The sequence below is a fragment of the Saccoglossus kowalevskii genome, chromosome 3 (genome assembly GCF_978046115.1).
Source record: "Saccoglossus kowalevskii chromosome 3, keSacKowa6.1, whole genome shotgun sequence".
NCBI classification, from domain to species: Eukaryota; Metazoa; Hemichordata; class Enteropneusta; family Harrimaniidae; genus Saccoglossus; species Saccoglossus kowalevskii.
In genome coordinates, this window is record NC_140643.1 from 22,130,163 (window position 1) to 22,143,142 (window position 12,980).

Here is a 12,980-nt window from a genome sequence, read left to right on the forward strand (position 1 = left end):
AAATGTTGATCAGTTACAAGGAAATGTTGATCAGTGAGAGGGGAATGCTGATCAGTGAGAGGGGAATGTTGATCAGTGAGAGGGGAATGTTGATCAGTGAGAAGGGAATGTTGATCAGTGAGAAGGGAAATGTTGATCAGTGAGAAGGGAATGCTAATCAGTGAGAGGGGAATGTTGATCAGTGAGAGGGGAATGTTGATCAGTGAGAGGGGAATGTTGATCAGTGAGAGGGGAATGTTGATCAGTGAGAGGGGAATGTTGATCAGTGAGAGGGAATGTTGATCAGTGAGAGGGAATGTTGATCAGTGAGAGGGAATGTTGATCAGTGAGAGGGAATGTTGATCAGTGAGAAGGGAATGTTGATCAGTGAGAAGGGAATGTTGATTAGTGAGAGGAGAATGTTGATCAGTGGGAGGGGAATGTTGATCAGTGAGAGGGGAATGTTGATCAGTAGGAGGGGAATGTTGATCAGTGAGAGGGGAATGTTGATCAGTGAGAGGGGAATGTTGATCAGTGAGAGGGAATGTTGATCAGTGAGAAGGGAATGTTGATCAGTGAGAAGGGAATGTTGATTAGTGAGAGGAGAATGTTGATCAGTGGGAGGGGAATGTTGATCAGTGAGAGGGGAATGTTGATCAGTAGGAGGGGAATGTTGATCAGTAGGAGGGGAATGTAGATCAGTAGGAGGGGAATGTTGATCAGTGAGAGGGGAATACTGATCAGTGAGAGGGGAATGCTGATCAGTGAGACGGGAATGTTGTGGTGAGATACCTTCCCTTCATCCAAATTGATCATCATCAAATATGATGTTTTGATGTCATTACAATGACATGACCTGTTTTTCTCCTGTTTTTATGTTTAATTTAATGCATAAAGCAGGATCTCATGATGAACAAAAAATGAAACACAGTATTTAAGTCATCATAGAATACACACATACATTAATAGTCTATTTTCAACACATGAGGGCATACATTGGTTTGAATAATACATGTTTTTATACATTTAGTTGGGTGAAAAATATAAATATATTTGCAAGATCATCATTATATAATTAAATAACAATTAAGCAAGTAAAATGAATACTAAATGTTTTTTATGCTGCATATTTTAGCTGTAAAAAAAAATTAAAATAACTACATGTGTGGTATATGTGTACAGTAAATATATATCTTTTACAAAATTTAATATCAATGGTAGTCAGAAACTATATCATTGTGATGGGGCATGAAGCAAACAAGATAACTACAACATGACATAAATCTAAGTTAAGGTTTTCAATTATTTTTTTGATCAGCGGGTCTGATTTTGCATAACAAGTATTTCAACATAAGTTGAAATAAGCCGTTGATACAGACCATTGTTTACATTGGGTATGTGGTGTGATTAAGTTTTTTTTTTTTCTTAGAATTTTCAAATTCATTTTTTTGCACATACATAATAGGCTTTATGCATCACCTCCGAAAGTCACACATCCTGAATCTTTCTGTGAGTATTGTTATTCTATCGCAATAATTTACAATATTATACATAATTCTGGCAAAGTTTAACTGTTTTTTATTTTACTTTTGGATTAATTTGAAAACATATTCTCAATGACAGTCAATTTATACCAGGATGTACAACCTCCGAGAGGTCAAGTATAAGTTGTAATACTGATAACATCTCATCACAAGACAATTATAGGACTATAACACAAAACAAAAACATTCATTGTTGAAGTGCATGCATTATTATAAACAATCCCATGATGTACCACTTACACTGATGATGGTAAGGAGTTATATTGATGTCATCCATTTTATCAGTATATTGATAATCACTGGTATTAACATTACCTGTCAGAAAACACCAATGTGTTACTTAAAGATATACGAGGATAGACTAAATTATTGTGAACCTTGGAAAAATCTATGAATAATGAACCAGTGAATATTTCTGGAGGGCTTTGGGCTGGCCTTACATACAGGTCAGGCTTGGCATGCAAGTTCTCATGGTAATTTACTGAAGACATGGTGACAGACATTCAGTGATGAGACAGAACTCTGTGTTATCTATATATTTACACAGGAATTCACCAGAGCGCACTCAGAAGGGCATTCTGAAATGCTGGATTTTAAAGGAATGGGCAAAAAGTATTTTTCGGAAATACCATATTTTCCATATTTATGATTTACATGCTATTGGTGATGTGCTTCTAATAGAGTAAATACAGTACATGGTTGGTGTAGGAAATTGTTTTCCTCATTTCTGCTGGCAAATTCTCTATCCTTTCCCCACATATGCAAATGATTCAACCCTATACATGAGAAGCACGTGCTGCAATAAATATTGACATTATTACTACAGTTTTGAACATACATGTTAGTACTGTAAGAAGATTCTTGTTGGTTTAGTGGAACTAGCATTTAGGGACTGAAAGTGTTGTTTATGAGGGGTACTACATGTATCAGTAATAGGTGAGTTAAAAAATAATTCTTTAAAAAAAATTAATTACTTCATTACACTTACATAATACAATATTTTATTAATAAATGTATTGAAGGGACGACTAGTCGTAGGTTTATCATTTGTTAGTCTTCTAAATTACGATATTCACAAAATTCTATACTGAAATCACATGTCTACCAAGTGATGCATGGGCATAATAATAAACATCTACGGCAATTCAGAACGGAAAGGTCACCGCATATCTTTAGTATACCGCCACCAAGTGTTCAAATCGTATCAACAGAACTAAAAAAATAATGATATTCAGAATGTTGCAGCATTGGCATCATGGCTTTTGCAGTACACTCTTAGCCTACAGCATATTCATAGGTTATTTGTGTGACTGAAAGTGTTAAAAATGTGTTTCCAATAGTTTGAATGATCAAAAAAGTGCAAAATTGCCTATCAGGTAATCCTACTGGTATGGATCATGCACTACCAGACGGGCTTCCAGGTGATGTATATATTGTTATATTACAATGTAGCATGCTTAGTGACTTTAGAGAATGTTTGAATCACAGACCTATAGCTGCCTTAAGGGATAATATACAACAATGCCCCAAACATGGAAATAATAATATTTGCAGTGTCGTCCAAGGCAAAACAAAACTATGCCAAAATAAAAAATAAATACAAACAAAAGCAATGTTAAAGGATATTATATTAATAGCAGGTTGCAAGCATTATAGCATGCACTTACATTTATGGTGATAAGGAACACCATCTTTAGCATTCTCCTCATCATTGTCATCCTCATTACTTAAAGCATCTCCCTTCTGATTGGTTAATTGATTAGTTGCGCCTAGTGCAGCTTTCACAACATGGGCTAGTAAATAGTAAACAGATGACAAAAGAAAGTATAATAGAAAAACAAATAAACAAGAAAACAAGCAAATAAATAAATAAAAAAACAAGAAAATAAATAAATAAACAAGCAAATAAACAAACAAACAAACAAACAAACAAATAAATAAATAAATAAATAACACCTGTTTTTGCTGTTGTTATTAATACATATTAATTTTCTGGGTAAATAAACAGCAAACCAATTTATTTTGAATGAGAATAGAAAAGTGAAGATAAAATAGTGAAGCAACAAACTAATAATCAGCAAACAAATAATAATATTAGTTAATTTGGTATTATAAATGTTATCATTATAATTTGACAATGCATTCCAATTTTTTTAAACCATTTAGATGACACCAGGCAGCTTACTTTTTGACAATGACACACGACAGTATGGAGTGTGTTGGATTTTATAATTAACAGGAAGTGATGAAGTGAAATTGGATGTTTGGCTTGGTAATAATTTATAATGATATTGGTGGAATACAAAATGTTACAAGATAATTAGTAGATGAATACAGCCCTCAAGTCACTCAAATTTAGGTTTTAAATTCCTAAAATATCTAAATATTTTGAATGGTGCAAAGGGGCAGGGGCATTAATTAAAACAGTCACACAGGATACCTCAGTTACTAGGAGAAGCATCTTCTCAGTCAGGTGGAGCATTGGTTTTCGTGGCCTCCGAAAATGTTGCGCCATGGATGTACAATACTGTAAAATACTTTATTTTCGCTTGGAATTAATTTTCGCTATTTTTCGCTAATGGAATGATTAAGTGAAAATAAAATCCAGCAAATATACCTTTTTTTTCTATATTTTAAATTTAACTTGTCAGCAATCAGCGAAAATAAATTCCATACAAAATACCCAAAAACTCTTTTCAGCGAAAATTAATTCCAGCTAAAATAAAGTATTTTACACTAAATGAACTATGGGTCTAAACACATAAAAGCTAATAGCTTTTCCTCCGTCATTCCCTTGTGACTAGAATAAATCAGCGGATTTAATTTTCAAAAAACTCATTTGGATATAACACACGCACATTCTTTGATGTACTAAATGATGCATGCAGTTCCTGTTGAATTTGATAATGAATAAACTCACTTCAGAAAAACAGGCAGAATGAGTTAAAGATTAAAAGTAAAATTAGTTTTTAGTAGTCATAAGCTTCACATATAAAGCATTAGACAGTAGTTTTCTAGGAAGCAGGTGTTAGTCTAATCACAGTACTATAAATTTGTATGTAGATGAATTGTATAATAATGGCAAATGGATGCACTAGTATGTCATTGCAAGTTTGGCTATTTCGATGGTTTATCAGATAACACACTAATCTACATGTAGCGTATAAGGTTGAATCAATTTACAGGTGTCTGCATTACAGCTGCACGTACTGTAAAAGTGATTATAAAGGAATGAGGTACATATCAATGAGGATGTGAAGGAGGAATAAGTAGCACAATAGTACCTTGAAAAAACTGCTAGGTAGTATACATTACAATATTTATGTATACTGTGGATTTAACATGACATCTAGGGTTATACAGGTAATTCAAGACATGTGCACATTCTACATTATTAGTAAAATGCATACATAAAGAAAAAACCCAGATAAAGTCTAAAAACCTCAATAAATCATTATTTATAACACAACATATACAATTGGTAAAGGTACTTTATTTGGCAAACAACAGGGGAGCCCGCTGCTGGGATCAGTCAAAATACATAGCTTAGATCAGATGCACATAGGCAGGATCTGTTGCCCATGTTTTCAATGAAAAATGGAAACACAATCATGTCACAGATGTACTTTTATTGATTTTTCATTTCAATTCAATCACAACCATGACCACATCTATGCTCTTTCTGTCATTATAGTAAATGTAGTGAACTGGAATTTTTTTCAACATGTTTTCTATATTCATTGTTTTCTGTTCTCAATTATCACCCCCCACTCCCTATATTTAGGGGGGGCCTATGCTTGTTCCCTCATTTTTTTTGACCCCCCCTATCTAGGGAAAAGAAGAAAATTTAACCCCCCTTTCACGGGCTTTTCCGATGAATTTCACCCCCTATCTAGGGAACTTTTCAGTCTAGAACTCCTTTTAAACCCCCCTTTTTTGTATATCTCGGGAAGTGTTTTGAAATACACCCCCTATTTTGAAAATCTCAGGAAAACAAGCAAAAAATACCCCCTTTTCTACGATTTTCTCGGGAAAATGTTCCCGAGACAGATCGTCAAAAAGTACCCTCTTTCCCGAGAAAATGGGAACACGCATGCGGCCCCCTATGGATCCTGAGTGGGGGGGGGGGGGGATTATCACATTTTAATACATGTACTCAGAGCACCAGAACATGCAATGTAAAATTTAAGGCTTGGTTTTTAAGCATCCATTCCATGCCTTGCATTTTATACATCCACCTAACAATCAAATAAGGGCATGTTTTGAGCCATTTTTTATTATTAATTTTTATGGTCAATTTCTATTGTTTGCATTGGCTGTGTAAAGACTGTAAATTTTCAGAGATATATTGAAAAACTCTTTAACATTGAATATTTCACTGGTGCCTTCTAGACAGAGAATCACAGAAAATTTTCAACATCACATCCTATAATAAATCATCAAATTTAACAGTTTACAGAATAATAATAATTTTTATATAATTATTTGTAGCAAAACGTTGCTAAAATGCTAAACGCTAACAAGGTTGTTCATACTTGACCCCGAGAAAGAGTTGTCAACTCTGACGATGAAATCAGTATAATATTACATCTGCAAAAAATATTGATTTCTATTAATCTGCATCAGTTACCACTGTTTTTATATTTGGTAGATTTTAACGGAAAAAACACAGCAAAGGAAGGAAATCTATACATACCGGTACACGTTGGCAATTTCCCAGCAGTGTACATGACAGATGTGATATTAACATATGTATGTTCAATGCATGCGATGTGACTAAATGAAATCCTTTATCATATGACATGTGTACCAGGTTTATGACAATAGACGGCATAGTGATGTAATTTAGTCAGCTGACGTGCGAGTATTCACTGTATGCGTATTGCCTTACATGGAGTTGGTAGGTGTATGTCATGTGACAATCAATAAAAGGTCATATGCATGCTTCTGAGGTTTTCCCTCTGGCAGAGCCCAGTTAATTGAAGCTGTGATTGAGATGGACTGCCCCCAGTTTGACTTATCTATATTAAATAGAGGATAGTATAGATGTACAATGTACATGTCTCAATTATAATTGGATTTTTATATAATATTTGAATCTACAAATGCTGGAATATTATAAATTTGATATGGTTAATTAAGAAAATATATGCTCTATTTTTCCGGTACCTTTAAAGAATATATATATGACCGTCATTTTATTGTACATGTATACGAGTATACGGTTGCTGCAATTGTTTGGGAAAAGGTGTACAGTAGCGTAGTAGTGAACATGCTTACATAAATTCCAGAGGTATATTTATGGTCAAAACTTATGGTCATTCATATTTTAATAATCAAGCATATAATAAATGCACTTTTTTTTAACATGCACCTCTAATAGAGTAATTATGGTACTGTGCACAAAACAGAGCTTTGGATCCTCTGACAATATTGTAAAGTAAGAGAGCATGATTGCAAAACGTTTGTTTAGATGGATTAAAGAGAGGTGAATGGTGAGAATCCCTCCAGGAATTCTTTGACCCAAAGGAAATTAATTGTACATATGAGAATGACATTCTGGTGTTGTTGCACAAAACAGAGCTTTAGGTCCTCTGGCAATATTTTAAGGTATAAAGAGAGCATGATGGCTGCACTAACTGAAAAACTTTTGTCTAGATGGATTAGGGAGAGAAGTGATTGGTGAGAATCCCTCCAGGAATCCTTTAACCAGCAGGGAATAAATATAGGATGATATCCTGGTGTTTTTGCACAAAACAGAGCTTTAGGTCCTCTGGCAATATTGTTGAGTGAGAGAACATGATGGCTGCACCGATTGCAAATGTTTGTGTGGATGGATTAGGGAGAGAAGTGATTGGTGAGAATCCCTCCAGGAATCCTTTAACCAGCAGGGAATAAATATAGGATGATATCCTGGTGTTTTTGCACAAAACAGAGCTTTAGGTCCTCTGGCAATATTGTTGAGTGAGAGAACATGATGGCTGCACCGATTGCAAATGTTTGTGTGGATGGATTAGGGAGAGAAGTGATTGGTGAGAATCCCTCCAGGAATCCTTTAACCAGCAGGAAATAAATATACAATGATATCCTGGTGTTTTTGCACAATACAGAGCTAAATAAATAAGGAAATAAATATAGAATGATATCCTGGTGTTTTCGCACAATACAGAGCTAAATAAATAAGGAAATAAATATAGAATGATATCCTGGTGTTTTCGCACAATACAGAGCTAAATAAATAAGGAAATAAATATAGAATGATATCATAGTAATTATGCAGCTTGAATTTTGTTGACAAAAACTAAATTTGGTGTTCTAAAAATGAAAGAATCAGTGATCATGGATTGTCAACGAAGTTTAAGTAGGAGAGTGTGTTGTAGGCACTGAGTTAAACAGATTACAACTCTTGAAATAATATCCTTTAAAATACTTTCAACTAGACTATTCAGGTGTTGAATTAATTAGTATCAGTACACCCTACTGTGAATAGAATGTGACCTTTCACTGGGACAAAGTCCCAAAAAAATATATGCTAATATCAATTACAGTTTGTAATAATATATGCTGGCATTCTTAGAACATACAAATAATAAACAAGGTTGAATAAGTGGTGAGCAAATCAGATAAAAAATTCTTGTTGTGAACGGTGAGCAAAACATTCTCTTGAAATCAAGAGTGAATTAATTTATGTACACAGGTATCCAGAACTTTTTGTTGTTAACACTTTCTTGTTTTCAATATGGCGGTATGTGTAATTCAATACCACATTTTAAGAACTCACTGAATTTTTAAATATATATCAGGGATTGAAATAGAATTTTTTCCCTGCATGCATAGTGTGCATGTTGAATTTGAAATTTACCTGCACTAACTTATTGTGAAATGCACCACTTTTAAAGTTTAAACAAAATTTACAGGTTCTCTATTGATGTGATCACGAAAGAATTTGCTTTTTTTAGTTGTCTTACAATGTTGGTTGAACTTAATTTAGGCTTTAGTGAATATAATGAGAAAATGTTGTGTTAATTTCTACATGCACAGCGTGCACATTATATTTTGAGTTTACTTGCACTAGCTAATAATCTATGTGCATAGTGCAGTGTGCACCAGAGTATATGTTAAATGCTGGCTGATACTTCTTCCCACCCTCATTCAGTTCAAAGTGTGGGTCCTTTTCCATTTTCCGGGAAAATTTTCTTACTATTTACGACAAAGATTACTTAACTGATTTGGTGAGCAAAAATTCTGCTAACTTGAAAAACTTTGCACACCGAATTTTGCTCACCAAATTTTTGCCTACCAAATTTTGTTCACCATTCAAGTTCCCCCAAATGTAATAAAGTAATTGACACGGAAGTCAGTGAAATAAAAAGTACTATGAAATAAAAAGTACTACCGTAGTATGTGCCATTTTGTGACATTTGTAACGTATTTGCTGGTCAAGAAAAATAAACAAGGCAATATTTCAAGTTGAATGTATGACAATTGGATTAAAATGAACAAACAGATTAGACATATTCCTGAGTACCTGTTCACCTACTAAGCTCTCAACAAATTCCTAGCATTTAAACATTAATCTTCAAACCACAATTGAATTTGTCCTCCCCTCCCTTAGTTATTAGTCTGACTATGGTTTGTGTTCTGTACCAGTCTGCATTTTGACATTTGATACATGTAGTGGTTTCTGCTTTTAGAATGGAGTTCATCCAAATGTACACATAATACTTTACCTAAGATGAAAACACCATCCACTGGTAACAAGGTGGTGTTGCGTTTCGATATGCTGGTCAGAATGAGTGTAAAATATATGGCATGCTTAAAACTCTAATGAAAATGTGTATGGATAGTCACAGGTTGTTAATGTAATAAATGGTAATGTGTAACAATCGCTATGTAGACTTTTCCTCAGAAAAACAAAAAAACATGCGAGGAAACGAAATGAGATTTCAAGTACTTCTATTATCTGTTTAAAAATTGAAGGATACTATTGTCCTGAACATAGTAAACAGCTATAAAAAAGGTTCATTAAAATGAATTTCGGTGTAAGTATTATCTTCCTTATCTACTGTAAAATACTTTACCTTCACTTTGAATTTATTTTCAGTATTTTCGCTGAAGGGATGATTCAGTGAAATAAAATCCAGTGAACATACTCTTTTTCTTATATTTTAGACTCATAAAAAATCAGGGAAAATAAACTCAATACAAAACACCCAAAAAACCTTTTTAGCGATGATTAATTCCAGCTCAAATAAAGTATTTTACAGTACACATCAAATCGCAAATGTGTTTAATATGTGCCTGAAAACAGTCAAGACATTTAAGTTAATCAGAATCAACACATAAAATATTGTATGCTACATACCTGGAATAGGTTTAACTTTTCTCTGTAGTTCTAACAATGCCTGAAGATGAATATTGTGTTCTTGCTGCAAAATACAATGATATAGAAGATGATACAATATGGTGAAGAACACTGGTACACAACACACACAGTAGAATGGTAAAAGCATATAGTAATTATTTTACATCATAGACTATTTCTAACAATGAACAGCATGTTACATCTTTTTTACAGGAAAGGCGGTAGCTTAGGTTACAGCAGGATGGTGAAGTGGAAAAGTTAAAGGATGTGCAAATTCCATAGAATCAGATAACCATCCCTTGGCAAGAATAAGCATAACTCTCACATTGCAAGCAAATAAAGTAATTTTATTTTATTTAGTAAGCCTGATTATAGATTTGCCTTTACATAAACAAGTTTATAAGCAAAAGAGAAAACTTCAATACTGGTAGTACTCAGTTTAGGTTTGTTTGTTTGTTTGTTTGTTTGTTTGTTTGTTTTTTTTGGGGGGGGGGGGGGTATTATGTGGGGTTCAGTCAGTGTTTATATTGTGTTGTTCTCATGTTTTGCGCCCCTCAACCTAGACTGGCCCAGTCATGGCCTTTTTATTATTTTATATGATAAATTCTCGAGGATTGAGTGTGTAGAATCTTTCATGTTGACGTGAAATTTCCATATAAACAGGTCTGCTCTGTAGTGCCCTCTATATTTGTCACCATAAATATGCTAATAAGTATCCTTAATTATAAGCGGCAACCAATAAGAAAGGCAGCTTTTGATCTGACCTGTTCAACACAACTACAACGCATGCATTTTTTGCGCAAACGCACACCTACTTTCCGCTTTTGGAAGTGCTCTGTAACTTCACTGCATATCATGAATAATTAATAGCAATGAATACGCCAAAGAATAGACCAGTTATGATAATTTTGCATCAAACCAAAATTTAAGTAAAAACTATAAAATTGCCATGTCTGGGCCAGTCTATCCCTAACCCTCCAGCGCTGCCCAATTTAATTATACATGTCCCTCATAAGAACACTTATAGTTATCTAGAGGGGGGGGGGTACAGTTAGGGGATGTAAATAGAATTCTTTTTGTGCTTTGAACAGTATTACAATATTGTATGCCTGATGGTTTCCGAAACAGTATTAAAATTTACTATTTTTTTTTTGCTGAATCAGCTTATTAAAACCATTGGAAATGCAAATCACAAAATACATAGATTGTATTAATTGTATATTATCAAGAAGGGCATGAGAAGTAAATCATTCATTATTGTTACCAGTATGTGGCCACCATGTACCACAATCTGCCCTTCATGATACTTGTACCCAAAGAGTGCTAAGAGAGCTCCCAAGAGATTTGATAACTCCAGTATAATAACCAATTTAAATTCACACTACGGATAATTAAAATTTAATATTCATATTTTGCTTGGAAAGGTTGTGCAATATTTTATTGAGGGGTTTCATGCTCAAATATTATTTATAGATAATTTTATAGTAATACATTCTGTTAATTTTGCTCTTAAAACATTGACTTTCTAAAGCCACCATTGGGAGATACTGATACTAAGTACCAGTAAAGCAGAATAGACCATTTTCCGTTCACTGCGAGAATCACGCAAAATGCGTGAAATCGAACGTAAAAACAGGACAAACAAAGGTCATAGCATCGTAGTCGCGTCAAACATCGCGTGGGATTCGACAAACGCGAAAATATTTCCACATTTGATGATAGGCAATTTCGATTAAGTAAGGGTATTCGGAAGCAATATTCCTCTGTCGAAGATCGGCCGGTCAATGTAAGCTACGAAATAAAGAAATTCTAGTTCAAAATCAAATCGTTCGATTTTTGTGGCAGACGTTCAACGCGCGTCTTTCATGCATCTCGCGAGATCTCGCAATTGTACGGAAAATCATCTATTATTTTTGTATTCAATGCATGTTTCAAAGAGTACCTTTGTGAATGTCAATTGAGCTACAAGCAATTAACGCAGATCAGTAGGAAGTTATGAATGACGCGACTTTCCACAAGCAATTTGAATGAAAAAGCACAGAGCTTATACTTAGACCCGACTTTACTATACCATTTGAGTATTTTAGTTTGTGACTATTTTGTTGCAAATGCTTTTTTAAATAGATAATACATTTCGTAGGAATCAGAAAGCACTAGCTTTATTCAAACACTTTGCTGTATGAAATGCACTTTGAATACATAGATGTTATATTAAAATACACGTATACTGCAAAGTATACCAGCTGTTCAACTATCAGCAGGTTTTAAATAAACAAAGCTTAAATTTTGTCACTATATAATAATACACTATTTATATTAAATTGAGGAAATTCACATTTTTGTGTGTTTTTTTTCAACAAAATTTTCCAAACACAGCATGTATATATAAGCAGAATATAAAAAAAATTGAATCTGACCATTACCATTCTAGTCACTCTAAATTATAAATTGAATTATTACCGTTAATTTGACAAGGGGATTTGACATTTTCAATATCAGATTAAATTAACAGCCTTGATATGTTACGCCCTCTGGAGACAAGTCAGAGAAAACCAACCAGCATTGAGCAGAGACTATTACAAGTACCGGTAATTAGTTATCTCGCAAACGCTATCTGATTAGAGATACAGTACATGTAGTAAATTACATTTAACCAGAACATGTCTGAGTTTATCAAAAGACTGTTTTAACAAGCCTCCATAACAGATATCTTCAAATGCATTTATTTTGAATGACAGGTAAGAGAATGTAACACTGATTACCAAGTCTGTGTACGGTTACTAAAACTTTACTTTAATAACCGTGGTCTGTGGGAAAGCAGTCAAAGCCAAGCAGACTCTTGATGCCAAACAATTCCGCCGTGATGTTTTTTCTCTACAATTTGACATGAAACAATGTCCTTTGAATTGACCCGTCTAGTCTGACATTAACCAACCAGAATTCTGCGTCGTACTGGCACTGACATTTTCCTGAGGATTTCCGAATAATGATGATGCATTTTTTACAACACAATGCTGATTTTTAAATTTGATCAGTTGGCATTGACTTTAACAAAAAACAACATTGTTTTTATTTAAAAGCTAGTGGTTTTT

At 33.9% G+C, this 12,980-nt stretch overlaps 1 protein-coding gene across 8 annotated transcripts in view; it reads right to left on the minus strand.

Annotated features, from left to right (window-relative positions):
• LOC100368964 (uncharacterized) overlaps positions 1-12,980 on the minus strand; it is a 38,236-nt gene that overhangs the window by 10,869 nt on the left and 14,387 nt on the right. For 3 of the 8 annotated variants that reach the window (XM_085496888.1, XM_085496885.1, XM_085496891.1), the window contains 2 exons: positions 9,889-9,952; positions 3,191-3,316 (listed from right to left, as the gene is read on the minus strand). In XM_085496888.1, the coding sequence (XP_085353014.1) occupies positions 3,191-3,316; positions 9,889-9,952 (190 nt within the window). Of the gene's footprint in view, positions 1-1,763; positions 1,839-3,190; positions 3,317-9,888; positions 9,953-12,980 lie in introns of all 8 variants that reach the window. The other 5 variants (XM_085496884.1, XM_085496890.1, XM_085496889.1 and 2 more) reach the window with 3 other exon arrangements.